This window comes from Fundulus heteroclitus, chromosome 13, assembly GCF_011125445.2.
Source record: "Fundulus heteroclitus isolate FHET01 chromosome 13, MU-UCD_Fhet_4.1, whole genome shotgun sequence".
NCBI classification, from domain to species: Eukaryota; Metazoa; Chordata; class Actinopteri; order Cyprinodontiformes; family Fundulidae; genus Fundulus; species Fundulus heteroclitus.
Genome location: NC_046373.1, coordinates 19,843,836 through 19,870,725, shown reverse-complemented (window position 1 = coordinate 19,870,725; position 26,890 = coordinate 19,843,836). Strand labels below are relative to the sequence as shown.

At 38.2% G+C, this 26,890-nt stretch overlaps 1 protein-coding gene and 1 long non-coding RNA gene across 7 annotated transcripts; one reads left to right on the top strand and one right to left on the bottom strand.

The window, feature by feature from the left end:
* Positions 1-2,013: 2,013 nt before the first annotated feature.
* Positions 2,014-17,135, bottom strand: LOC105916888 (homocysteine-responsive endoplasmic reticulum-resident ubiquitin-like domain member 2 protein). Of its 5 annotated transcripts, none has more exons than XM_036145317.1 (9): positions 17,010-17,135; positions 16,328-16,619; positions 13,060-13,137; positions 8,001-8,114; positions 7,708-7,832; positions 5,428-5,535; positions 5,046-5,333; positions 3,473-3,587; positions 2,014-3,012 (listed from the first exon to the last, which is right to left on the bottom strand). In XM_036145317.1, exons 2-9 carry the CDS (start codon positions 16,472-16,474, stop codon positions 2,827-2,829), a joined length of 1,161 nt encoding a protein of 386 aa, XP_036001210.1. In that variant the 5' UTR covers positions 16,475-16,619; positions 17,010-17,135; the 3' UTR covers positions 2,014-2,826. The 5 variants fall into 5 exon arrangements, with proteins under 5 accessions (XP_036001210.1, XP_036001213.1, XP_036001209.1 ...); XM_036145320.1 differs by having other exon boundaries at positions 2,014-2,997; positions 16,749-17,095; XM_036145316.1 differs by having other exon boundaries at positions 16,749-17,094.
* Positions 17,136-22,834: 5,699 nt separating this feature from the next.
* Positions 22,835-25,114, top strand: LOC118565537. 2 transcript variants are annotated; one of them, XR_004932428.1, is made up of 4 exons: positions 22,835-23,280; positions 23,784-23,856; positions 23,961-24,050; positions 24,663-25,114. It is a non-coding gene; the product is annotated as an uncharacterized LOC118565537 (long non-coding RNA). The 2 variants fall into 2 exon arrangements; XR_004932427.1 differs by having other exon boundaries at positions 22,835-23,856.
* Positions 25,115-26,890: the final 1,776 nt, after the last annotated feature.

Sequence of the window (26,890 nt, the reverse complement as noted above, 5' to 3'; positions counted from 1 at the left end):
TTCGTTGTTTGGATTTGGGAGCCATCTTATCTACTGGTGTTGGTCCACTGTGTTTCAAGTCACCAACGCAAATTACCAGGATATTTTGTACCTCACTAATTCATTCTGCTGTCAAGATTTGCGGATTTGAGGCTGGGTTGATGTTCCAGGACTTGGCACCCATGTTGTCACTGGCATTACCTGGCCTGATCCGAAACCTCATTGAGAATCTGTGAAGAATGGTCAAGAGGAAGAGGAAGCTTACAGACACCAGAACCTGCAAGCCAGTTGAAGGCTACAAGTAAAGCATAATTTAGAAAAAGCCCTGGATGATCTTCTCCATGCAACGCTGCATAAATGCAGTAATTGACTGGTTGCATGAATGGCTTGACGCCACTTCCGCTTTAAGAGGCGTTACTACCAGTACTTCCGGTCCATGTCTCCCTGGTACAGAAACAATGGCACGTTTTTTTTTTTGTTTGTTTTTTTTACACTCACTGCCTCCAAAACTTACCTAAAGTCAACGTCAGCGAAGTACAGCAACACTAGCATGTACCCTGAAGGTAAAGCCTACGTAAATAATGGACTGTTTGCCCTACTTCTGTCCCAGTTTTCTGTGCATTAAGTCTCAACAACACACCTCGTCCCTACAATTTAAACAATGCGCTTTATAGTTTTCTGATTGACTGACAGATTAGTGAAATCTTTCCTACTGTCCATGCTGTGACTGAAGGACGATGCGGGAGCTGCAGAAGGAGACAGCTGATGCTAATAACATGCTAGGCTAGCTTTTACAAGGAAGTGCATCGCTTACACCTCTTATCTTGCAAAACTTATTATAATGATAAAATAATATATAATTATTATTATTATGACTGCATATAAAACTTGTACAAAATTACCTGGTGTAAACGCGGGTGTCATCATCTCAGCTTGCAACGCACTGCAAACCAAAGCGCCTCCGCACCTGTAGCTCCTCAACCTGGATTCGAAGCTTCTCCATGATTCTGTGCAGCTCCCCAGTTTAATTGACCAACTCGTTGGCCATGTGTCCCTTCAAGAGACATAATAGTCATGATCTGGAGCCACGGTCACATCCATCTCAGTGTCTGGGTCCTCTGCTGGAGGGCTATCCACCAGAGGGCGGCGTTGCCACACACTTGAAAAGAACAGGTACAGCCCCTTCCTTCAGGCTTCTCTATCCTCCAGAAGTCTCCATTACATCTACCGGTAAGAAATGCCGGCGACATACTCGGGTACCTTTTGTGAGAGTGAAGTTGTCACGTCGTATTTTAGTTAGCCACTGCAGATGCACAGCATTATCGACCGGAACCGAAGGGAAACTTATAATCAGAGTTTGATAAAACGCCTTCGTTGAACCTTGAACACACTAAATTGTCTTTAAAAAGTGCTAAAAGTTCACTGTAGAATAACACCGGAAGTGCTCAACATAACACGCATCAACCGGAAGTGGACAGCAGTCATATTGTGCACAGAGCCTGACATAGACATATATATACATATATAATATATACATAGACATATATATTATGTCTATGCTGACAATCCCCACCATGGACTGAGGGCATATCTGGCACATTACATGAAAATACTTTTCAGCAACCGGGCATTACATTATTAAAATATCTCGTTTTAAAAAATTGGTCTAAGAAACATTGAAAGTTTTCATCACCTGTTTGCCATAAAAAACTAAATGAAGACTCAAAATGATCCTGTAATGATTCTATATCATATTCAAGTGTCAATTTAATTTAAATACTAAAATAAAAGTAATTTTTAATAATATTCTAATGAAATGTTGACATTTTTTTCTGGAGGCTGCTGCAGTAGGCTAAGATTTAAACGCCTTTTCCAGCTTCTTGCATGGATTACTTTCTCCTTATCCCCAAAAGTTAAAACTTTAGCGTTAGAACAAAAAAAAAAAAAAGTCAGTGTGTTCACATGTTGCCTATTTAGTGACAGCTGGGACATAATAAAGCATACCCACTCAATCACAAGACGTTACACCGGGTGTAGTTTTAGTAAACAGGAATATAATTTAATTGACGTGTTAGTAGCAACATCCGCAGGTGTTCTCAAAAAAGTCTGTTTGGCAGTGAATAATTTACATGCAGGAACATTTTTATATATGTATAAAAAAAATGTCCTGTCGATTAAACAACTAATATCCCGTGACACATTAAATATACATGTTTAGGTTTTTTTTTATTTGATTTTTTTTTTACAATGTTTCAAAGTCGAGTTTGTAAAGAAATAAACCAGAAGTCAACAATTACGCAACTCTGCACATTACAAATGTTCTCTGACACGTTCCGTAAAACTCTCAGACCAAACTCGCTCCTCTCTGTTAAGATACCACAGGTGCTACATTACCCATAATCCATCACAGCAATTCAACTTCTGTAAAGTGGCCATTTTAATTGTCTTCTTTCAATATACCCACGCTCTTCACAACTCGGCAGCTTTTTAAAAAAAAAAAAAAAAAAAAAAACTAACTTATATTGCTGCTTCTGCAGAGGATGTGTAGCGCTATGGACATCCTCAGTGAACCTTACCTGCCGTCTCTGTGTTGCAAAGCTTTACTGGATATATTTGAACACAGCAGGGAAACCACCATTTGCGTTACTTGACTCCTAAAACAAAACTTTTCGCCTCTCAAGGCAAAAAAAAAAGAAACATCTAGAATTTTCTTTTTGTTTTTTTATACAGGATCTGTCATTTGTGTTTAAGCCCAGAGAGCAGACGGCTGGGGGAAACGGACAACACTGCACCGCCGCAGAATCAAGTGTCCCTCCTCTTCCTCTGGCAGACGGCCCCGCCCCGCCCTCAGTTAGCCACGTTCTGCGGCCCTTCCGGGATGAGCGACATGAAGAAGGTTATGATGAAGGACCACGTGGAGGACAAGAAGCCGGCGTTGGGGGCGCTGTTGGGATCCTCCGCTCCCTCCTCGCCGCTCTCCCCGTCGTCGTCTGAGGCGTCGTCGTTCACGCCGCCGTCGTTTACGCCGCCGTCCTGCACGGATAGATCAGCCCGGTTAGGGGAGCGCAACCGGAACGGACGTACGGTTGACCTTTCGTTCTTTAGGCTCGTTTGTGTGAAACATGAACCTGAAGATATTTTCTCTGCCGCCTTCGGCAACAACTATCAAAACCCGACTCCAAGTAGAGCATCATTGTAAAGTGGAAGAAAAAGACAACGTGCTATCAGCTTCTATTTCATATATAAAAATGCAACCTCTTTACTCTGATCCCCCTAAATGGTATGGCAGTAAATGGTGGTTTGACAAAGTGTTGAATCAGAGGGCTGAGTACAAACCCACACCTTACTAATTCAAATTTCTCAATCACAATAAATCCTAATTCTTTTAGTTGGTCTATAAGAGCAACTTCTAGTTTCTCTGCAACTTGCCGTGAAGAAAAGCTCTGACTACGTTTCAGGGGACAGCTCTGACAGACAAGAGGTGCCACTTTACCACTTCTTGTAAGTCTTGGTTTTGTAGGTCTGGCTCCGCTTCCTCCTGGTTGGCTCGGTCTCCAGGAAGCTGCAGCTCGTTCTCCAGGTTGAAGGGAAACCAGCCGGCCTGGTGGCTGCAGACACAAAGACTCTAAATCACGTCCATGACGGTAGACACCGGTTCTGTCCTGCAGACCGCGCCGATCCCAAATGCAATCCGCTGAGGCTTTATTTAGTTTGACAAAGCAAGAATTTACAAATGGCAGCATAGCTTCTTATTGTGTCAAATAGGGTAAAACATAAGCAGCTAGAATTCAAGGCTGAACAGTAGATGTGTTCTAAAAACTAGCTACGGCCTGTTTACCTTGGATTTCATAAATGAAAACATTTTGAGACGGGTTTGAAACACAGTCTGGAATCTGATTTCAGGATTTTCTGTGTCGGGATCAGGGGGGAAAAAAGAATAGGATGGAAAAATGTGTATTTCCAGACTTTACTCTTCAAACTGTTCTCTGAATATGTCTTCCGTTCCTTGTATCATTTAATTTTCTTGTTTCTTTCCTTTTTTGTGTCGTTTCTTCCTTGTTTCCTTCCTGGCTTCCTCATGTTCTTCCTCTCTTACTCGTGTCAGTACTCTTATCCCATCTTAGATGCCTGTTTCCTTCTCTCCTTCCTTCCTTTCCCTCTGTCCTGCCTCCATTGCTTCTTGTGTCCTTTTCCCCTTCCCTCTGTTCTTTGTCCTATTTTACCTCCTCCTTTGAAGTAATGTCTTTGTGTCCTTTCTTTTTCTATTCCTTCTTCCCCTTCGTGTATTTCCTTTCATCCTTTTCTTCCCATGTCTTGTCTCCTCTGCTTTTAGTCCATAACTTCACCCTTCCATCCTTTTGTTCATCCCTTTCTTTTCATTTCTACCACAGAGTCTCTAGGTTTTTTGTGTTGCCACATATCCTTGTTTAATTTCTATCAACAAATTGATTTCTTTTTATCGGTACTAAAGGGATACGGTTGAAAAGTTATGGAAGTTTTAAGTGAAAAACACATAGGAGCCCTTGAAATGACAAGATTATTGGACACTGAACAGGTTTTTCTTTTAATAATCAGTGTTCCTTGAATTTTGTTGAGCAGAGTTTAATATTAATTCACGTAAATGTCCAGAGAAGTCGTCTGGTCAGTTCAGGACTAGGACTTCAGGTCGCTGAGGACAGTCTCAAGATCATGGAGGAGATTCCTGGAGACAGGCACTGACTCTAGGAGAGCTTTTGCAACTCAGACTAGTCTGTTGCATCACTGTTTGCAGTTTCACTTTCTCTGTGACCTTGTATTAAGCCCTCAGTGGGTTGATCCTTTTTACTTGTATCAATTGATGGTGCATCCCTTTGTCCCCAACACCATTTATTCCACATCAGCATGGATATCCAGCATGATTATTTTTTTCCCCAGTTGAGATCCGGTGTGTTTTCACAGTGATCTTTTTATTTTATTTTTTATTTCAAAGCCATCAGTATGAGAACGACCTCTCACTGTGTAAATTACAAAACAATCAGAAAATACGCTCTTGTCAGCACATGGAGACAAAATAATCCTTCACTCACAGGTAGAGCACCAGCATGGCCATCATCACCATGACAAAGCGGCTGAAGGATGAGTAGAAGTAGACTATACTGAGCAGGATGGCGGCACGGGAAAACGTGTAGACCCAGTCCAGCCAGTCCCTGTTGAGCTCCTCCTCGTTCAGGATCTCCCCTCCCTGGGCGTTCATCTGGACCTCCGGGTTCCCGTGCCGACCCGCCTGCGGTCGCTGGCTGAGAGGGTCCGACTGACTGGACTGAGTGGAGGTCTGGTCGGGTCGCAGCTGCTGAGAGGAAGCTGCCAGTAACTGACTGCGGGGGGAAAAAGGAGAGCATGAAAGCTTTCTGCTAACAGAAAGGCTCAGAAAGATGGTCGATACAAACGAAAGAACAGAAATGAACTTACTAGTGCAAAAAGTATTGTCTTGCATACAGCTGCTGCCACCACATCAAAGTCATGGGGGTGTAGTAGGAGGGCATGTTTATGGGAGCCGTTGCCATTTGTTGACTCCAGCTAGAAAGAAAATGCATTAAAAAAAACAGAAAGGCTTTTAGCAAAAACACTTTTTTAGGGTTTCATAACAGATTGTTTGTTCAGATGAGGGGGAAGAAGCCTTTCTAAGTAAACCAGCAATGCCTGACAGACATTAGAACCTGGTTTTAATTAAACAGCAACAGAGAGCCTTTAATACACAAGCTGCATCCTAATCCGATTTAAATATATATTTATAATCACTATTTATCAGGTGTAAATAGGTCCACGGTTGACTTTTTTTGATCATAAGACTGGTCCCTATAATGTCATGCCTAAAAACGAGCAGCATGTTGGAAGACATGGAAGAACAGAAGCTGCATGTTGGACAGGACCGAATAACTTCTACCTGAACTTTCCCTTCAAAGATAGCGAGGAGCATCTGTTCTGGATGAGCAGCGATAACAAAGCCTGTGTTCTGGCAACTCTAGCAAACACTGAAAGGACAGATTAGAGGTAAGGACTGCTAGTTCCAAGGTCTCAAGCGCGCAGGCTCTGATTTTACACGATTTGCTGATGTTAAAATCTATTCAGACTCGTTCACTCTTCACACTCTCGCTACGCTTTTCACATTTTAACTACTTCTGCAGCCGTTGTGCTTTTTCAGCGTTTAGACACTTTCAGCTCTTTTAAGCTATGATTTCAAACATCTATAACTTTTATACTTTTGAAAAACTATTTGACTTTTTTCACTGAAATATGAGTTTGCTCTCAATTACCAACAACAAATCTATATGAGCTGAACAACTCAAGCATGGTATCAACTGCTATAAAAGCAGAGGAACAGAAAGAGGCTGAAAGCTGGGAAATATGAGCCTTTCTTCTATTCCTGCCGGAACATCAGCTCCGTGTTCATCAAAACAGGCAGAGGCTGAAATTAAAGTCATTATATATAGTTTGTGGTTGTGTTACATTTTGGTCAATGATGTAACACAGGATTTAAAAAAATAAAAAAAAAACTCAGAAAGAACTCAAAAACGCTGATCTACACAGGTGAATGTGATGATAGCAGGATAGAAGTAAAACTAATTTGGGTCTGTGCACACTGACAGACAGCCGGATCTCTGGATGCAAAGTCGACGTTGCATCCAGAGATTAAACGGGGTAAAATGCTATCAGACCTGTCTAACCTCAGAGTGGCTCACCAGGAGCCCCTCAGTAACCTTCTGCTCATGATGCAGAAAAAGACACAACGTACAAAGCCACCAATCCTCTATGTTTGCCTAACTTAAAGCACTCTCACACAACATAGGCCTTTGTGAACTTTTATGGCCAGGCTCATTAGGTAGTAATCAGATGCTTCAACCACCAACCTGGTTATAGGAAAGTAGAGCAGAAAGCATAAAACCAGACAACCAGCTGGTGTTTGCAGCAGCAACATGAAGGAAAGCGTACGTTTGTTAAGAAAATAAGGACGGGGCTGCACGGTGGTGTAGTTCTTCGCAAATGGGACTTATATCAGAACTCTCGGACTCTGATACGAACTTGCATGATCTAATGTATAGAGGGGGAACAAAAAAAACCTGTAAATAGTAAGTCTGTTTTGGATGTGTCTTGTCATTTGTGTGCATCCTAAGCCAGTGTCAGCTCAAATTTCATGGTTAAAACATGGTGACGGTAAAAGATTCTTGATTCTGTTGCCCTGCAGCAAGAAGGTCTTGTGTTTGAATCCTGCATGTTCTCCCCTGTATGTGTGGGGTCCCTCTCTCTGGGTATCCCAGCTTCCTCCCACCATCCCAAAACACGACTTTTAGGTTAACAGGTCTCTGGAAATTGCTGATAGGAGCCGTCGTGTGCGTGTATGGCTGTATTTTGTTGGATTACCGATCGGTCCAGGGTGTCCCTCAACTTTAGCACGGACAAGCAAATACAAGGTATTGATGGATGGATGTAAATAAAAAAACTAATAAGAAAAATTGTGCTAACAAATGCTGATGGATTATTATAGTTGCCGTCATCAATAATGTTGGCAGATCGCAGCAGCCTCAATTCAAATCAGTATTTTGAGCCAATTTTAAATTTAAAGTAAGAGCTTGATGCATTGATATAACTGAAAAAAGTTAACCATCTCTTACTCTATAAGACGTGTACTGAATCACCTGCCCTGCTTTTGCTTTGCAGCACTGTTACAGTTATTCAGGTCCAAAAGCTTACCTGTGCATAAACTGGGAATACATGTGGTGGTAGGGGAAGGCTCCAGCCTGCTGTCTCAGCCAATCATTGCTCTCTCCGGCAGCCGTCTGACCAGCCTGACCGGCGCTGCTGGGAGTCTGAGAGCCCTGTGACCAGAAAATTGACTGAATATCAGTAACAGCCGCGAAATAAAAGCACATGACAGTTTGGAGCCCTGAGGGAGACGAGCAAGTCAGCGGTGAGCTGCCTGATGAAAGGGACAGAGATGATGATGAAATTATCTGAAAGATGTGAGAGGGATGCGGGTGACCCACCGCGGGACCGGCGGCGCTCTCCTGTGGCTTGTTACTGCGGCTGCGGGGCGGCTTGGGGGAGCTGGGAGGGGTTCTGGAGGCGCACACCAGATGGAGCATATGGTACTCGTCCTGCTGTGGAGGAGAGTGCAGCTCATTACCTCACACGGCTCAAGTGTTGCATGTGTTTTACAGCTTTAGCTATGTACGTTGCCCCCCCGACAGAACACTTCAAAGCGCTTCTGGGCTAAACCTTTTTTTCATAATTTGGTCCGGTAGCCTGTCACATGCAGAACTTAAAAGTATAAATCAAAATCCATGTTATCAACAAGTTTATATATATATATATATATATATATATATATATATATATATATATATATATATATATATATATATATATATATATATATATATATATATATATATATATATAAAAAAAAAAAAATCGGTAACACTTTATTTGAAGGGGTGTACATTAGACTGACATTACACTGTCATAAACATAACACCTGTTATGAACATAAATGACTCTTTAGGAATGTTTAGGACTGTTGTTATTAATTGTCATTCGGTAAATTATGACACTATTAAAGCAAAGTTGATATTGTTTAACATGTCTTTGTTATGACAAGCCCTTAACTTAACAAAATCCCAAGTCAAGCCCAAAATTTAACCTAATCCCAAATCAAGCCCTAAATTTAACCTTGTCTCTGTTAATGTCAAATTGTCATAACAGACATTTTAAACAATGTCAACTTTGCTTTAATAGTGTCATAATTTACCGAATGACAATTAATGACAACAGTCCTAAATATTCATAAAGAGTCATTTATGTTCATAACAGGTGTTATGTCATGTTTATGACAGTGTAATGTCAGTCTTATGTACACCCCTTCAAATAAAGTGCAACCAAAAAATCTAATTCTAAGGGCGGGAGCTACAATGTTAGTTCATAAAGGAGAACATGATGAGAACCTAAGAGGAGAAATAGTAATATTATCTATACAGCCCATTATGTACACTGCTGATTGATGCTCTTTCAGTTATGAATCATTTTTATCTCTGCCTTTCCTTCGGCTTACCTACTAGCTTTTAAAAAGCAAAGTGCAGTTTACCTCAATGTTTTTGCTGTTAAACTTTTAAATGACAGTTTTCAAGGACGTGTCGGTTATATATGTAAACAACTGATTAAAATCTGTGCCGATAAAAATGCTATTTGGTCTGTTCGGTTCTCCTTTAAGTGGTTTTACTGTAAAAATTAACAAATAAATTGCCTACCCCTATCTGGTTACTTAATTAAAAGATGAAAATAAAAATAGTTCTGTACTGAAATCAGACTAAACTACTAAGACTAAACTACTACTAAGACAGACTAAGTACTGCTAAATGCAAGAATTATTAGAGAGAATATGTCCTACATATTGTTTTTTACATTAAACGTTGCTTCTTAAAAACACTTTCCAGCAAAAAAAAAAAAAAAAAAAAGACCGCAGCAAAAATGAGAGTTTAGAAACAACAGCAGTTATCAAGATAAAAATTTAAGTTTTCTATTACATAACATCCCAAACGTATAATAAATGAATGACTTGCATTGATCTTGCATCAATTTGCAAATATGTCAAAAAAATAAACAAATTCTGCAGAAATTGCAACATCTTTGCAGAACTGACACAAAATTGAAAGGAAAACATAAATTAAACATTGCAATGATGCAACTGCTAAGACGGGTACTTAAAACGTTTTTTTCTAGAAAACTTCCCTTCAATCTACTCCAAGGACGTTGTCGAAAGCCGTATTCATACGGGTTTAGTTTTTCCTATGGACCACATGTGATTTGCAATAATTACGGCGATTCTCTGTATTTCTAATCCTGTGCAAATGCGCCGTGTCAGTAATCTAATCCAATGCGAATAGGCATCTCTGTGATTTGGACAGAACTGGGCATGAATAGGCATTTTTTTGGGGGGGGACAGACATGAACCGGCTCTCGCTGTCTGCAAAATGCGACAGCAGCATGAGGTCAAGCTGTTGTTGCACAACGCGATAGACAGGAGAAGGGGGTCTAATAAGCCCAAATAAGCGACTGCACATTAAAAAACGAGCCCAAAAACTGCGACTGACGAAATCTACTGGCGATTTTAGAAAAAAAAAGAGACTCTTAAAAGCGCAGTGCTGGCTGCACTGCTGCTATTACACAACTGCTCACATGTGTGATAAGCAGCAGAGATGTCCATAAATTTCAGCAAATCTCAGGTTTTGGTTACCCCGTGCGAATGTGCCACATAAAAAGCTGACGTAGGGGGTAATTTATTTACTACATGAGGTCCCTCGGTAAAACTAATCCCATAAGAATAGGTCTTAAATTATGCTGTGTTAAATGTTCCCCTGGCTTTCCAGGAGTCTATCCCAGTTGTTTTAAAGTTAATTTGAGACCAATTCCTGGGATATTCTAGGGCCCAGTCGGGTGTTTAGATACAACCCTAATTCCAGTGAGGTTGGGCATTGTGTAAAATGTAAATAAAAACATAATACGTGGATTTGCAGATCCTTTTTAACCTATATTCAATTGAATACACGAGAAAGAAAAGATATTTAATGTTCAAATTGATCAACTTTATTTTTTGCTGGGACTGGGGCAATGAAAGACCACTTGTGAGCAACTGCCTGAGCAAATAGTCCCACAGTTTAAGAACGTTTCTCAATGTCCAGTTCAATTCAATTCAATTGTATTTATATAGCACCAAATTCATGAAACATGCCATCTCAAGGTAGCCTCGTGAGACCATCCTGATCTCGCGAGCTTTCAAGGTTTCACTCGCAGATCAGTCTGGCTACTTTCCGTTAAAGAAAATTTGGAGCCGTTCACCAAACGAACGTCCAATCAGCGTTGGCTTTGAGGCGGGTTGAGGTGTGACGCAACGAGAAGCGCGACAGTTCAGTCTAAAGAACATGGCGGCTTCAGCCGATGAAACTAGCGTTAGCGTGGCTATCGAGCAAGTTTTATCGGAATTACAGAGTATTTCTTTGCTGAGCTAACGAGCCTTTACCTGCAGCAGCAAGAGTAGCCTGGCTTGTGGTTGTGTTTTCGTCGTCGCTCGTAACAGAGCATGTTGACGAGTACGTCATATGCTTCGTTGATCTGATTGGTTTATTTGGCCTGTCTATCACCAACATAGGCCAATCAGCTAACCAGTATTTTCGCCCCTTCCCAAAATTACTTCAACGGAAGGTTTCCAGATGGATATGCGAAGCAAATCTATCTGGCGGCGTCAGGTTAATCTCAAGGCACGTTCCAAAGTCAAATTCAATCAGATTATACAGATTGGGTCAAATTATACAATTGAAAGGAATTTAAGGATGTCATCTTCTATAGCCCGTATCATCAAAAGATTCAGAGGATCTGGAGAAAGCGCTGCATGTATGCGGCAAGGTAGAAAACCAGCACTGAATACCCGTGACCTTCAATCTCCCAGGCGCACTGCATAAAAAAAACCTTTACATTCTGTAAAGGACATCACCACGTGGGCTCAGGAACACTATTTTCAGGTAACACTCCTCGCCACATCAACAAGTGTAAGCTTAAGTTGAATCTCTACCATACAAAGCAAAAGCCATACGTCAAGACGCCGGCCGGCCTCTCTGGGCCTGAGCTCATCTGAGATGGCAATGTGGAAAAGTCCGCCGCGTTCTGATGAGCCCACATTTAAAAGAGGAAAAGGACTGTCTGGACTGTTATCAGCACAAAGTCAGCCAGCATTATGAGGGTATGGGGGTGTGTGTTCCCTCACGCTTATTGTGTGTGCTCTTAAAAGGAATGGCCGTGTAACACAGCGGTAAACAAGCCCCAGTCCCAGCTTTTTTGGAACGAGTTGCAGGCATCAAATTCAAAATGAGTGAATCTTTGCACAAATATAATACAGTTTATCCGTTTGAACTTTAAATCCGTTTATGTCTTATGTCTTTTCAATTGAAATTGAAAAGAATTGGCAAATCATTGCATTCTGTTTTTATTTACATTTGGCGCAAAGTCCCAACCTCATTAGGAATTAGGGTTGTAGCTTTCTCTGCTTTTATTTGACTGGTTTTTAGATATGACGCTGCAACCAAAAATGTAAAAACAGAAAATGGGTTTCAAAGTTATGCAGTAAAAACACAACAGGCTTGCTCTAAGTTGTTGCAGAATTTCATACAAAAATAACAAAAACAGTTGTATGATTTCATGCCTTTCTGAAGCATGGAGAGGGACAAAGGTTTCAAATCCTCTTATGCCATTTAGGAACAAAGAAGGAAAGCCATGGCGTTGTTTTTTAGTAGGGCTGGACAATAATTCAACAACAATATATATCAATCGATAGACGTATAGCAATGATAGAAAAAAAGGGTCAATAAAAAGTTCAATAGTGTAAAAGTTTTCCTTCTTTTTGCATTCTAGCAAATCATGTAGGTTAATATTACAGTCATTACATCCTCCCAACCAATGGAAAATGCAGACCTAGGGTTGTCCCTTCAAAGAGCTCAGAGAGCACATGTTCTTTTTTTGTTTTTAAAAACTTGCAGTTTTGGTAAAAAGTTGGTTGAATAAAGGAGTTTGAATTAAGATAAGATAGTCTTTATTGATCTCACAATGGAGAAATTCACTCGTCACATCGGCTCATACAAGAAGGTGCAGAGTAGGGAAGGTGCATTCAGTTATATACAGTGAATCTTCATATATACAATGGATCAAAAAGAATACCAAAAAATACAAAAAAGGAAATAGGAATGGGCATATGATGTCTCATTTACATTCTTAGTGGTATATATATATATATATATATATATATATATATATAAACATATCTATATACTTAAATATATATGCGCTTACCTACGAATTCAGTGTTTGTGTGTTCTGTATCTAAAAATAAGTTGCAAAGCAACAGCATAAAATGGCCAGGGCAGCACTTAAAATATATGTTTTGCATTTGTTGATAATTACTGATATTGATCAGTATGATTTCTATTTTATCAATATACTTTTTTTCTATATCGCCCAGCCCTATTTTTTTAGTGATCTTAAATCCCTACAGCAACTTACCTTCCTGAGGACATCTTTTAAGGTAAGGTGATCTAGAAGCAGCTTCCCAGAATAAACCAGCCGCTGGTCCTTGGAGCTCTAAAAACACAGAATGATGATAATAAGGTCAATGGAGAGATGCGGTTTAATTAATGACACTTATGTTAGGAACAATGTAGGGCACTGAGTTTCACTTGTTTAAGTAAAAAAAACATTATGAAAGCTACATTTAAGACAGAGAAATGTAAAGTATAACCAGATCAAAGGTCAAACAACTGGTATATGTAATGAGATTGAGATCATAGTAACCTTAATACGGGTGAGTGGCTCTTAATGGATTTAGCAACTTGTACAACGAGGCCAGAGTGTGTCCTGATTAAATCTCTAATGCCATTCAAGAATTCAAAACGTCTTTCTTTAAAAGCTGGTCTACCTGGTATATATATATATATATATATATATATATATATATATATATATATATATATATATATATATATATATATATATATATAATGTCAAGCAGATAAATGACCCAAGCCGAAGTGCAGCTCTGTGTGTGAGGTTGCTGCAGGAGGCAGCAGTTTGTGCGTTTAGAAAAGACGGCATCAGAAAAAAAACCTTTTCTGCACAGAGCATGGAGAGCAAAATCAGATTAGCGCTGCAATAACGCCGGGATCCAAATACTGGAGGGCTCTGACGTCAAATTCTTTTAGCAACGCTTTCAGCTTCGAAAACCCAATTTCCCCAATTTAGGAGATTAGATCAGAGGTTTGCAACGCTACATGATTTTTCAACTTCGATAGGAATCAAGAAGGAACCTCAGCAGAATCCATGATGTAAAATAAGGTTAGGTAAGTTTAAAAAAAAAAAAAAAAAAAAAAAACTTTCAATAAAGTCCCACTGATTTTCTGACAATGTCATGACTCTTAGGGCGCCAATTAAAATCTCATCCACCAACAACACGAGCAGCCGTTTCTACCATCAGGGACAATGTGGATGTTATTTTTGTTCCAATCGGCGAACGTCCCCAAAAATACTTTTTTTATTTTCCTGTTTCAGGTTGAATCACTGCTGATAATGTAAATAGAGTGCCCCAAAATATTATCAGCAATTTATTTCTATTCAATTTACCGACATAGTCAAACCTTTTGTCTGAGAAAAATGTGAGATTTCCTGTAGTATGAATGGGATTTATTTTTTAATCCACTTAAATTCTCCCAACATTACAAGTACCTATATTAAAAATCACATGCTTTTCTAGTCCCAAAAAGCCAGTATACTTAAAAAAAAACGAAAATTAATTTTAGTCTTCATTTCGGAAGTAAACTATAATGATTACTTAAAAAAAAAAACAATGCAAAATGACCACCTTTTTGTTTCATGGCTGAATATAAAATTTTTGCAATAAAAAGCTTTCTTTTTCCAATGCCCTGTTTCTTTTTTTTTTTTTCTTTTTTTAAATGGACCGAGTTCCTGTGTGTCAATATTAAACACATTTTGCATCCTTGAAGCACAGTTGCCATGAAAATTCGGTGGTGCGTATGCAAAAAAGGATGGAAATGGTAAATGGCCTGTACTTATACAGTGCCTTATCGAGTCAAGAGGACTCTAAAGTGCTTTACACTACATTCAGTCCTTCGCCCAATCACGCACACATTCACATGCTGACGGTGGTGGGCTACAGTTGTAGCCACAGCTGCCCTGGGGCAGACTGAGAAGCGAGGCTGCCATACATCAGCGCCACTGGGCCCTCTGACCACCGCCAAGGGGCAAAGTGGGTTAAGTGTCTTGCCCAGGGACACAGCTACTGAGATGGTCGGAGCGGGGAGTGGGTGTGTGTGTGTGTGTGTGTGTGTGGGCATACTGGCAACCCGATGGCTAAAGGACAAAGATTTCTATTCTGACCCGTAATTAGGTTAATTAGGAACTATTACGGGTCTTAACTGACATTTAATCAAACCACTGAAAAGGTTAAACAATTAAAAGAGAAAGTCTTATCAAATTTGCTGCAAGTTTCATAATGTGTAAAACAGAATACAGAAATATTTATTACTTGGAGTAAGAGATTTTCATGAGCTTCAATTAGGGCTGGACAATAAAATAACAGTTTTCCTTCCTTTTGCACTCTAGCCATGTAGATTAACATTAGTCGTTGCATCCTTCCAACCAATCACAAAGGCTCCGCCCCCTTCAAAGGGTTTAGAGAGCACGCGATTTTTCTTCATTTTTAAAAACTTGCAGTTTTGGTAAAAGATGGTTGAATAAAGGGTTAAGTTTGAATTTAATGTTTGTCTGTATCTAAAAATAGGTTACTAAGCAACAGCATAAAATGGCCAGGGCTGCACTTAAAATAAATATTTTGAATTTGTTGATAATTATCGATATTGATCAATATGATTTCTATTTTATCAATATGCTTTTTTTCCGTATATCGTCCAGCCCTAGCTTCATTGTAAATTATAGCATAAATTAAATGTAAATTTTGTAATTTAGCGACAGTTTATTCAAACAATCTCACTCTTGTTTTGATGTCATCTCGTTATACTGGTTAGATCTGCTTTCAAGACAAACGCTTATTAAAAGATTAGAAACAAACAAAAAAAAAACAAACAAACAAAAAAAAAAAAAAAAACAAAGCAACCCAAAGCCAAATGACTTGTGATTAAACAACAGCATGGGAACTATGATCACCAGTAATGTATTATTACTAGTTATTATTAGTATAACATGTATTAAATTAAGTGTATTGAGTGAGTAAGAAATTATGGAATAATTCAGTGGTTTGTGACCAAGTTGATTATCAATATTAATAATAATAATAATAATAAGTTATATAATAAGACAAATTTAACATTTGTTTATTTTCTATACGATGCTCTGAAGCAGAAAGATTTTGCGTTTAACGTGTTTTCTTTTGTTTCAGTGTAAAGCACTTTAAGTTGAGTTTGAATTATACTATATAATATTTTTCAATACTGTAAAATGTAATTGCAGCAAATATGGATAACTGAGACAAGATGGATGTAAGTACTGTAAAGAAAAAAGTTTAAGTAGCAGAACTGATGGACAGTTATTGTAAGATAAGTTAATGGGCAGATATCATAAGATTGCTCTTCTCTCTGCTCCTTTTCATTCAAGATGCATCGATTTGCTAGTGTTGTGTGTATGACTTTTAAAGTTATTTTTGAATAAAATAAATAAACTACAACTAAACTAATCAAACTGAGTCTTGTTGTTTGAATTAAATGTTGTGTGTTTCTTTGAATCGACAAGAAACAACCCTTACTGGTTTGCTGGGGTACACATCAGACAAGTGGGCTTTGAGCTTTTCCACAGTCCAGTCCTGGTAGCAGTTGATTGTCTGGTCATCGTACTTCTGGTTGGGAGCCCTGATGACGAGGATGACAGGACTGTCCACAACAGCTTGATCCATGGCTCAGAAACATTTGTCTTCAATGAATTATCCGAAGTAGAAAGGTCTGGGACACGCCTTTCCGTGTCCTGCGTCCAGTCCAAACGATCTGAGCGAGTTTCTCACAACGACAGAGAAGCTTCAATATCGCAGAGACGGAACACAGCTGAGAAAGATGGAGAAACATAAGAAAAAAGTTAGAGAGAAGCTGTTTTTTTATAGTAGACGATGACAAGGGCAAACCACTATATGTTTTTTTCACAACATTGACTAACAACTCAATCTTCATAGCTACCTGATAAATACAGAGAAGAGAAGACGCTCGCGGTGTGTTTAGCGTGACATAACATTAAAGGAGAACAATTAACCGTTAAACCCTGTCAGGGATATTTAACAACCTGCTAAGCTAACATTAGCTTTAGTCGTTTGTCTTCTAACAACCTCAATAAAGTGAAGGAGAAGACGCTGTCACCTCCCGGGGTCGATCACAAAAGTCCGAAAGACTCAGCTTTGTATTAAAGTCTGTACTAAAGCAGGTCAAAGCTGCTTTGCACACCTTGTTTATCCCCAGTGACCGAAATGTTTCCCCGTCAAAGCCCAGCCTAGCTGTCTCCTCCGCTTCTTCGTGGGTAGCGCTCGCGGTTGCTAAACCAGACACTGGTGCACTACCGCCACCATCTGGCTGGAAAAGGGATAGGCGGAACAAGGAACATGTAGGAATTAAAGCATTAGATTAGATTATTTATCTTTGATTGCAAGCAATCAATATCACTGTAAAGATGGACAATGCTTGGACAAAACTAATGTTGTGTTGTAAAATTAAATACATAGGAACAAGTAAAAAAAAAACAACAACAACAACAGACATTTTGCATTAAAAGAAGACATAGAACATTGTAAATATTAATATTAGTGTACATAACATTCAATATAAATACATATCAAGAAATAAAAACAAATGTACAGGGGTATGTCAGCAATTTTATTTTCTTCTACAACCTCTAGAACCGGACATGCATACTTAGAGATGCAGACTTCCTCTAAGGTGGTTGCAGCAATAATTTAATCATAATTTAGATTCACTGACGTTATTATTATTATTATTATTATTATTATTATTATTATTATTATTATTATTATTATTATTACTGTCACACTTTTCTAGAGATCACTTTTGTTTATTACTGTCATCTACTGGTGAAAATTGTTTATTACAACACCTTGCTCTCTCTTCTCTTTCTCTGTCTTTCTCTGCGCACACACAAACACACAGACAGATAGATAGATAGATAGATAGATAGATAGACAGACAGACAGACAGACAGACAGACAGACAGACAGACAGACAGACAGACAGACAGACAGACAGACAGACAGATAGATAGATAGATAGATAGATAGATAGATAGATAGATAGATAGATAGATAGATAGATAGATAGATAGATAGATAGATAGATAGATAAAAGGATTGTGCTCTGTGTTACCATTTGAGACATATAAACATAATGATAAATGTATCGATATGTGGGTGTCTGTGAATTCTGTTCTTTCTTATTTTACACTGCCATGTTTACGATCATTACAGGATTTTTGTATCGGCTAACCACAGCAAATACAAAATAAGTTTTCAAACACTTTAAGGGAATACATAATGAGGAATAAGAGTCCTGTTCAAATCAACCTGGCCCTAAGTGAAACACTCGATTGCCCCCTAAACAAAGAAAATGGTTACACAGCCCAATCGTCATCAAGCCGTTTTAGAAACCGGGATTGCAAATAGTCTTTTACATTTCAATGGTTGACTGCTGGTACGAATATGCTTTCTCAGAGATATCGTGTTAGTTTGACATATAGCTGTTAGAGGATGGACATCGTTCATAATGTTCCACTTTTTTCTCATTGGTCAGCAGAATATTTTCTCAAAAGTCTTGAGTATCATCAATATCATTTGGCAAATGTGAGATAGACCTTTGTGTTCTTGTGCAAAAGTGGTTGTCCTCTTGGCCTCGTCTCCAGCGGATGTAATTTTTGCTCAGTTATTATTTAATCATCCAGACATTGACCTTAACTGATGCATTTTCTGCTCTTTTGTCTTTTACATCACTTAAAAAAAATACAAACCTACACACATTGTATAGATGTTATAAAATATTTATGTTATTTATTTTCTATCCCAGGTGACGTTAGCAATATAATAAAAATAAGGTGTGCTGAAGAATATCAATGATTTATTAAAATTGAAAAAGAGAGAATAGAACATTAACATTTTAGTTTAAAGATGATTAATAGAAGCTGATGTCTGATTGCAAAACGTCAGAATCTTTGCGGGTCACTGGGGCACATAGCCTTTGAGTTTTTAATTACTGATTAGTGGAGAGCATTTAATTCATCTTGGTCAAATGGTCGCGGCATGCCGCTACTTGTGTGTTATGGCTTATTAAAATGTTAACCGGACATGAGTGTGAAATTAGGAAGACAAAACTCTCACAATTAATTTACACAACAAAGGAAGTGGACTAGTTACATAGTCTGGCCGGAAATTTGTAACTCTTCTTCACAATATTTAAGGATGCTGTTTGTTTTCCTATTATTTGGAAATTGTGACTTTTTTGGAGACATTTCTGAATTTTTTTTATAATTTCAGTTAATCACTTCCTGCACGGAGCCTGTTTGCTCAGATAAATAGATGAGTGGTTCCTGCCTTGTAAACGTCTCTCTAACCGGCATCATGCTTGTTTCACCATTAAAACGCAGTAGACATGGCACCAGCTGTCAGACACATTACCAGAGGGAAGGACACTGCAGTACATCCATGCTGTGCATTATTTTATTTTTTTCATTTAATGGCTCAGTGTTAAGTATATCTATTTTTCACTTCCTGCTCTCTGGGTATCCATTTATTACTGTGCTGCATAAAGGATGTTTGTCACACTCTCACTCAATCTAGCAGTGGGTTATACTGGATAAGAGACACGTATTGACCTGCTACCCACTGTTGTGGGGTTTTAAAAGAGGAAATGCTTGAAATTGAGCATTAGCCATATTTTTTTTACATAACTTTCCCCATCATTGCAGAAAAAAGAACAGTTTTTGATTTTTTTTGTTATATAGGTACATTGGTACCCCTCTGTTATTCAAAGAAAATACCACAATTGTCAATGAAATCACTTGAGTCTGACGAAAAGTAATGCAAAATCAAAATTTACTGATAATCAACCAATGAAAATCACAGATTGCTTTTGAGTTGTGGTTCAACTGAAGAATAAAAATAATAATAATAATGAAACAGGCCTGTTTCACTGAGGTGTGTCCTCTAATTAGCAGTATAGATGTCGTCAAATTTGTAACCAGTCAGTCTGCCTATTTAAAGGTTTCCAAATAATAACTGAGCTGTGTGGTTAACAGGGTGTGTACCACACTAAACATCGATCACAGAAGAGAAGTAGAAAGCTTTGATCAAATTTTTAATTTTTAATTTTCAGTATGATTTCATTCATAATTACTTTTGTCAGTTTCAAGTTATTTCAGTGACCATTGTGGGATCTTTTTTGATTAACTGAACGACACTAACAATTTTGTTCATTATATATATATATATATATATATATATATATATATATATATAGTCGTGGGGGGGGGGGTTGAAACATTATTTTTATAAAAATGTTTTTTTTTATCTTCCTTTTGGCTTTGCGTTGAAAACTAATATATAACTAATTTAATCTTAATCCCAATTGGGGTGACGGTGGCACAGAGGTTAGGGAGTTTGTCCTGCAATTGACAGGTCACTGGTTCAAACAGACTGTCTCTGTCGTTGTGTCTTTGGGCAAGACACTTCACCCGCATTGCCTGCTGGTGGTGGTCAGAGGGCCTGGTGGTGCTGGTGTATGACAGCCTCACCTCTGTCAGTCTGCCCCAGGGCAGCTGTGGCTACTAACATAGCTCACTACCATCAGGGTGTGAATATGTGAATGACTGACTGTAGTGTAAAGTGCTTTGGAGGTCGTCAAGACTACTTAAAGCACTGTACTAGCCATTTACCATTTTACCCAAGTCCTCAAAACCTGGGTTCTTGAAACACAATTATTCAAGCTAAACCGTGATATCACTGGATTGATTTAACAGTTATTGGTTTCAGCTTTATTCTTATTTCCTCCATCTCTGAGTTATTTCCGCAGTTTATTAGTTTTCCTTGTTCTTTAGATTTTTACTTAGGTTTATTGTTATTGTTATTAGGTTTAGTTGAATTCTTAGTAAGTTAGGTATTAGGTTTAGTTGAATTTGTCCAGCCAAGTAAAGCATTTCCATTTGAAGCTGAAGTATTTTGTTCTTGTATTTTGGACAGAAATTGTTTGCATTTATTATGCGTGCAGTACTTGCTGTTTGCCAGCAAGTACTGCACGCAAATTCTCTCCATCTACTTCTCTATAACACACACGACACCAGGCAGGTATTCATAAAACAATATCTGACAGAGACTGAAAGCTGCGTTATTTCCTGATAATCAGATGGTGTCCCAACTTGGTTATTTGGCAATTCATCAATAATTGCCTTTGGTACTTATTAATAGTTATTCTTAGGCAAACTAAGTCTATCGTGGCAGAACAGCGGGTTGAATGAGTATGTGTGAATGTTCAGGGTGAATATAAATGTACGAGACTTTGATTGGTCAAGGAGACTTCAAGAGATTATTTTTGTTTCGGATAAAGTGTAACTATTCAAAACACCAGCAAAGGAAGGGTTGAAATAAAGGTTGAAATAAAGGTTCATTTAGTTTGGATAGCTACAATCACATCTAACATTTCAAGATCTGCACAGACTGCATTTTCCAAATTTTAGCCAAGCACTCTTTCTGAACCTTTTTATTTCAAATTATTGCTTCCAGGAAAATGTCAGCGTGCTCTCAGATGCCTTAGAGAAATACCCCTGACCTACAGTCTGACGCTTAGGTTTGCCACTTTATGGAGGTTACCTGTAGGGCATGCAATTATTTTTAATGGAATTTCTTTCAGCAGAGAGGAGAATGTGAAAGAATGTGTATTAAGAAAAAGTGCATATCAGGGGTCACCAACCTGGTCCCCATGGGCACCAAGTAGCCCCTGGGTACCGCATGTGGTGCCCACGGGCCTGTTCTAAAAAAGCTCAATTCACCAGTGATCTGCATGTAAAACCTCATGTTATTTCAGTACTATTCCTGTTTATTCACAATTGCATTTATATAGATTTAAAAATACAATATCAATAACTAAGCATGAAAAATGTGTTCATTTTACATAAAGTTAAGGTGAACCTTGAGGTCAGTACCGGTAGCCCTACAAATGACACAATATCAATGAAGTAGCTCTAAGTTTCAAAAAGGTTTGTGACCTCTGGTATATATATATATATATATATATATATATATATATATATATATATATATATATATATATATATATATATATATATATATATATATAATGTGTGTGTGTGTGTGTGTGTGTGTGTGTGTGTGTGTGTGTTACAGCGATAGACTGTAATGCCATGTTCTATAATGAATGATGTACAAAACAGGAATTAATATAAGGAATTTTTTTTAAATTAAGGTTTTAAAATTGAGAGAATCAAATGAACTCAAATGAAGTCATGAAGCAGATCAAAATTGTGTACAAATGTCTCATAGTTTTAATGGACTGATACTTTAATAGCTTTCTAAACTGCAACATTTCAACACTACGGCCATCTGCTAACCAGCCTTCTGCTGAAACCACTAAAATCAGGATACAGACCAGAGGTTAGCGAACCTTTGTAGTGTCTGTCCATAGCCTCTGAAAAGCCTGGAATGAGGGGTGGCTGAGTTTGTGAGTAGTGGATTGCGAATTGGGCGTACGATGGTAAGATTTCATCTAGTACTTAACACTAATCTGCAAGTGATTTAAAGCATGAGTGAGGAAAGGTGAAGGTAAGCAAAATCTCACCTGGCATGAGCCCTTGAGTAGCTTGAAGAAGTTTCAGGTAAGTTGATCAGGAAATTGTCGAAGAGATGGTGCGAAATAGGGTGCTCCAGTGGGAAGATGAGGTAAATTCTATGTCTCTGACACTAGGGCACAGAGCAATAGAGAAAAAGTATCCAGCAATGTCTTATAAGGATAACAACAAGGGGAACCTGACTATGATAGCTGCTGATGACAAACCAGCAGCTGGAGTAAAAGCCCTCTCTGGAGCAAGGCTCTTTGGAACTCCAACGATGGCTCTTGATAAATTTGGATAAAAATTATAATGAACAAATGTTTTTAGATATACATACAATAACAAGAGCAGGTCGTAGCAGTTTTTATGTTGTTGTTTTTTTAACGGAACAACTGCATTAAATTTCCTCAACAAACTGACACTGAAAGTACACTCTAAAAAATCAAGCATGGGGGTAGTAAATTCAGCTTAAATAAATACACAATTTTAATATAAACATTTAAGTTTGCAGCATTTATTTGTTAAACTAAGTAACCAGCTTGATTAATCTAGGTAAACCAACTTGAAAAATATGAAAATAGCCATACTCATTTTCCTGTGTAATTTGAATGCATGACAATGCAACAGCTCAACTTGTCTCAAATTTTAAGTTGTTTCAGCTCAAATAATATTTTTAAACCTGGGTGAGGCCACTCAAGCAGCAGACGAGACTCCATGTGCAGCCTTTTTGGAAAGTCGACGCACTCATGTCTTCTTTGCACAGAGCTACTATCTGCTTTGGAATTTCATCTTTTGTGCTTTGGAACATCTGACAAGTTCTCTGTCGGGATCAGAATTATTGCTGGAGGACCATTAACCGACTACGTGGTTGCCCGGGTAAGCCTTCCGGTAGCCATTTCAGTAGCTCGCTAGCTACTGCTATTGATTGTAGATTGATTTATTTTTACTGGTTTATTGTTTAGCAGTATTTAGAACGTTTTCACCGATTCCTGTTCACAATGAACTGGTGCTGTAAAATGTGTAAATATGAAACTCCCAGAAAGACTGAGCTATTAAAACACTACAGGCTACGACATGTGCATTGTGGGCAATTTCTGCCTTGTCTCTATTGGGAATGCTATTGTTCTTTCAAAACATGGGCCAGCCTTAAATCACACATGACAAGAAGTCATGCATCTTATCAAACAGCAAATGTGAATGATGTCTTGTCTTTTAAATGTCCATGTTGTACCCTAAGCTCCATCAACACAGAGAGGGAGTACTTTAAGCATATTGGCCGTCATTTAAAAAAACATGAAACTATCATCTGTGTTTTTGAAAATTGCGATTTCAAAACGAACATTTATGGTACTTTCGCCTCTGGACCATTGTATACCCAGATTGATGCCATTGGTGATGACAAGAGGAGGGGCTGCCAAATATAAGATCCAGAAAATCATGGAACTTCTGAAGGTGCTTGATATGGTATTTACAATAGGAGATAATAAAAACTAACTCTTGTAAAAAATACTTAAAAAGCACCTGCTTGACCTTTTTTTCTTTGAATTCTCCATCAGATCAACACAGTTGAAACTCGCAGAGAGGTTGCCATTCGCTGCTTAGTGGTCTACCTTGGGGAAAATGAGGACAGTCTTTTTGAATATGTGGTAGGTGAAAGTGAATCCCCTTTCAACACCTTGAAGTTAAAGCAAAATGGAACTTTCCTTTCAAACTGTCTTTGTGAATCTCTCACCAGTATCTGTCTCTACCTATCCTGTCCTTGTTTCTTTTTGCTGCTGCTTGTTCAGCATAAGTGATCAAAAGGGATAAAGTAACTTTTAGTACCTAACTTTTCTTTGCACGTCCTTAATAAAAAATATTCATGTTTCCAGGGAACTTTTGCAACATTTGTACAGAAAAGTATTACAGCCACTAGAAATATAAAAATTGAGAGTACTTCCATGTTTTAATTAATTACAGAAAAATGTCAGAATTTTGTCTTCCAGTGGCCCTAATACTCTTCCATACATTTGCCTTTCACCATGTTAAAACAAGGAACAAGTGCAAAACCAGAATCTGTTATTCACGGCTGTGGTGGTGGGCACCATCAACAGGACATTGTTTGTACATATAGGTTACATCGCAGAAATTCTGACTGGCAGTCAATAGATAACAGGACATCACAGGACATTTTATGTTAATAATTATGTAGAGAATTGAGTATGCCAGCTCAATGATATCCTGATACTGATATTTGTTTCTGATATTCTTGCTTTCAGGATCCTGAGAGCCAAACTGGAGATCTTGATAGTCGGGTGATGAAGATCTAAATACACACATAACATACTGTACATACTGCACACACTGCTTACTGTGACACACTACATACACACTACACATACAGCAAAGAAATACACACCAACACATAAAATATTGACCAAAATTGCAACAGAAAGATCATTAAAAAATGGAAATGAATGTTAAAAAGCTCCGAAATGAGAGAATTATCAATGGCAGGTTTTTGAAGGTGCTGTTAATAAGATATTTGCACTTAATTTGTACAAAATGTTCATAAAATAAACTGTTTTAATTGTGAAATATGGTTCTTGTTTATTATTTCCCCCAACTTGAGCAAAATTAGTTGCATATACTATAATTAATATGTTTACTTTTTGCATGGACATTTTTGAGTAAAAAATGTTTACGTATACATTTACAACAACATAAAAAAGAATGATGAGATAACAAAATTTTAAGGAATATTGATTAAAAAACACATGGTCATTGTACTTAATTTTTTGTTGTGCCATGAACATAAATCACATACAATCAATGTGACAATTCAGTAATGTATACAAAAAAAACAAGTAGATTCAACTTGAGATAGCTTTGTATTTATGTGGCTATTTAAGTTGGTGTTGTTATGCTGGACTAGTAGCGATTACTCAATAAACAATGAAGTTGGGACAACTTAAAAAGATCTATGCAAAAAGTAAACATACCTTTTTAAGTAAACCCATTACATTATTTTTTAGAGTGTACTAGTAATATAGTTTTTGTCATGATTCAGAATTTTGGTTATTTGTTTTGGACTTTTCTGGACTAATTAGTTTCCACTTCCCTCAGCCAAAAGCCATCTGTCACCACCCAATCAGCTGTGTCCACTCCTCAGTCACCAGTCTCCAGTCAATCACCTCAGATCAGCTCCACCTGCTGACACTAATTACAGTCAACTCTGCTCACCTGTTCACCTGCCTATATATACCTACCTATGTCATCCACTCCATGCCAGAACGCTCTTGTCTTGCTTCATGTGTACGGTCACCGTGCCTCTACCAGTTTCTGTGTGTCCAGCCAGCTGGATTGCTCTGCCCTGTTGTGTTCGGCCCGTGCTTTTGTACGCCGTCTGTGTGCTGCACAAATCTGCCTTATTTTCCAGTTTCAGTCACCTGATCTGCCCGTTTCTGGTGGTCCCTCGTTCTGCGTCGCATGCTCTGGTTAGCCTCCGTTTCCATCACTGCGTCAGGCGTGTCACTGCCTGTCATTCCTGGTCTGTCTAGTTCTGTCCTCATCTGGTCAAGTTCGGTTCTGTTATTTTTCAATTAACCTTTTAAGAACTAAACTCTGTCTGGCCGAATGTCGGGTTCTCCTGTATTTCTCACAATAGTTTTAATCTATTTTTCCTGTCAAAAGGTTGAAAACTGTGCTTTTTTTAAAAATATTTTTAACATATATAAACATCCCACAGAAGAAAACGTATCCATCCTTTCTTGCTACAATTTGGTTTTCTTTATTTAGAAACTTTTAAAAACAAAAGGTGGTTCTTAAAACATCAACAGGTTTCCTATAGTGGGTATTTATCAAAAACTTTAAGGTAATCGTCTTTCAAAAGGTCATGTAACGTGCGTCTCTGAGCAAATTTTATTAAGCTGGGGAGAGGGCTGTTTGGATGGTAAAGGTTACAGACCTCTGATTAGGGCAATGTGTCTTTAAGGACAGATTAACAGTGTGTGAGAGAATGAACTCAGCAAGTGCTTCTCCACCCCTTTAAGGAGATCAGCGAGAGCCCATAGGTCTGCGGGGAAAGTGGGTCGAAGGTTTGGTTCTGCTTTTTGCCATGGGTCAGTGTCCTTCAGCAAGACACCGAGCTGCTTCACGTTGCCAACCTGTGACTGAGTCTATTAACGTGTGAACGTGCAGATGTAGCATAAAAGCGTTTTGTGTGGTACGACTGAAAAGCACCTTTAAGTGCAGTCCATTTACCGTTCACACGAAGGGATGGGGGAGTGAAAACAGACCCATAAAACAGCATTATCATGAAAAAAAAAATTCTGAATGTTTTGTAAGCGGATAAAATCATACATTATTCAAATGTTTAAGAAGTGAAATATTACTTTCTGGTTTTAATAAATGCAAAAAATATATATCAAAAAAATGCCGTTGCACAATTTTAAACAAGAAGTTTGAATAAAAAAAAATCCACCATTTTCTGTTCTTTCAGAATTTG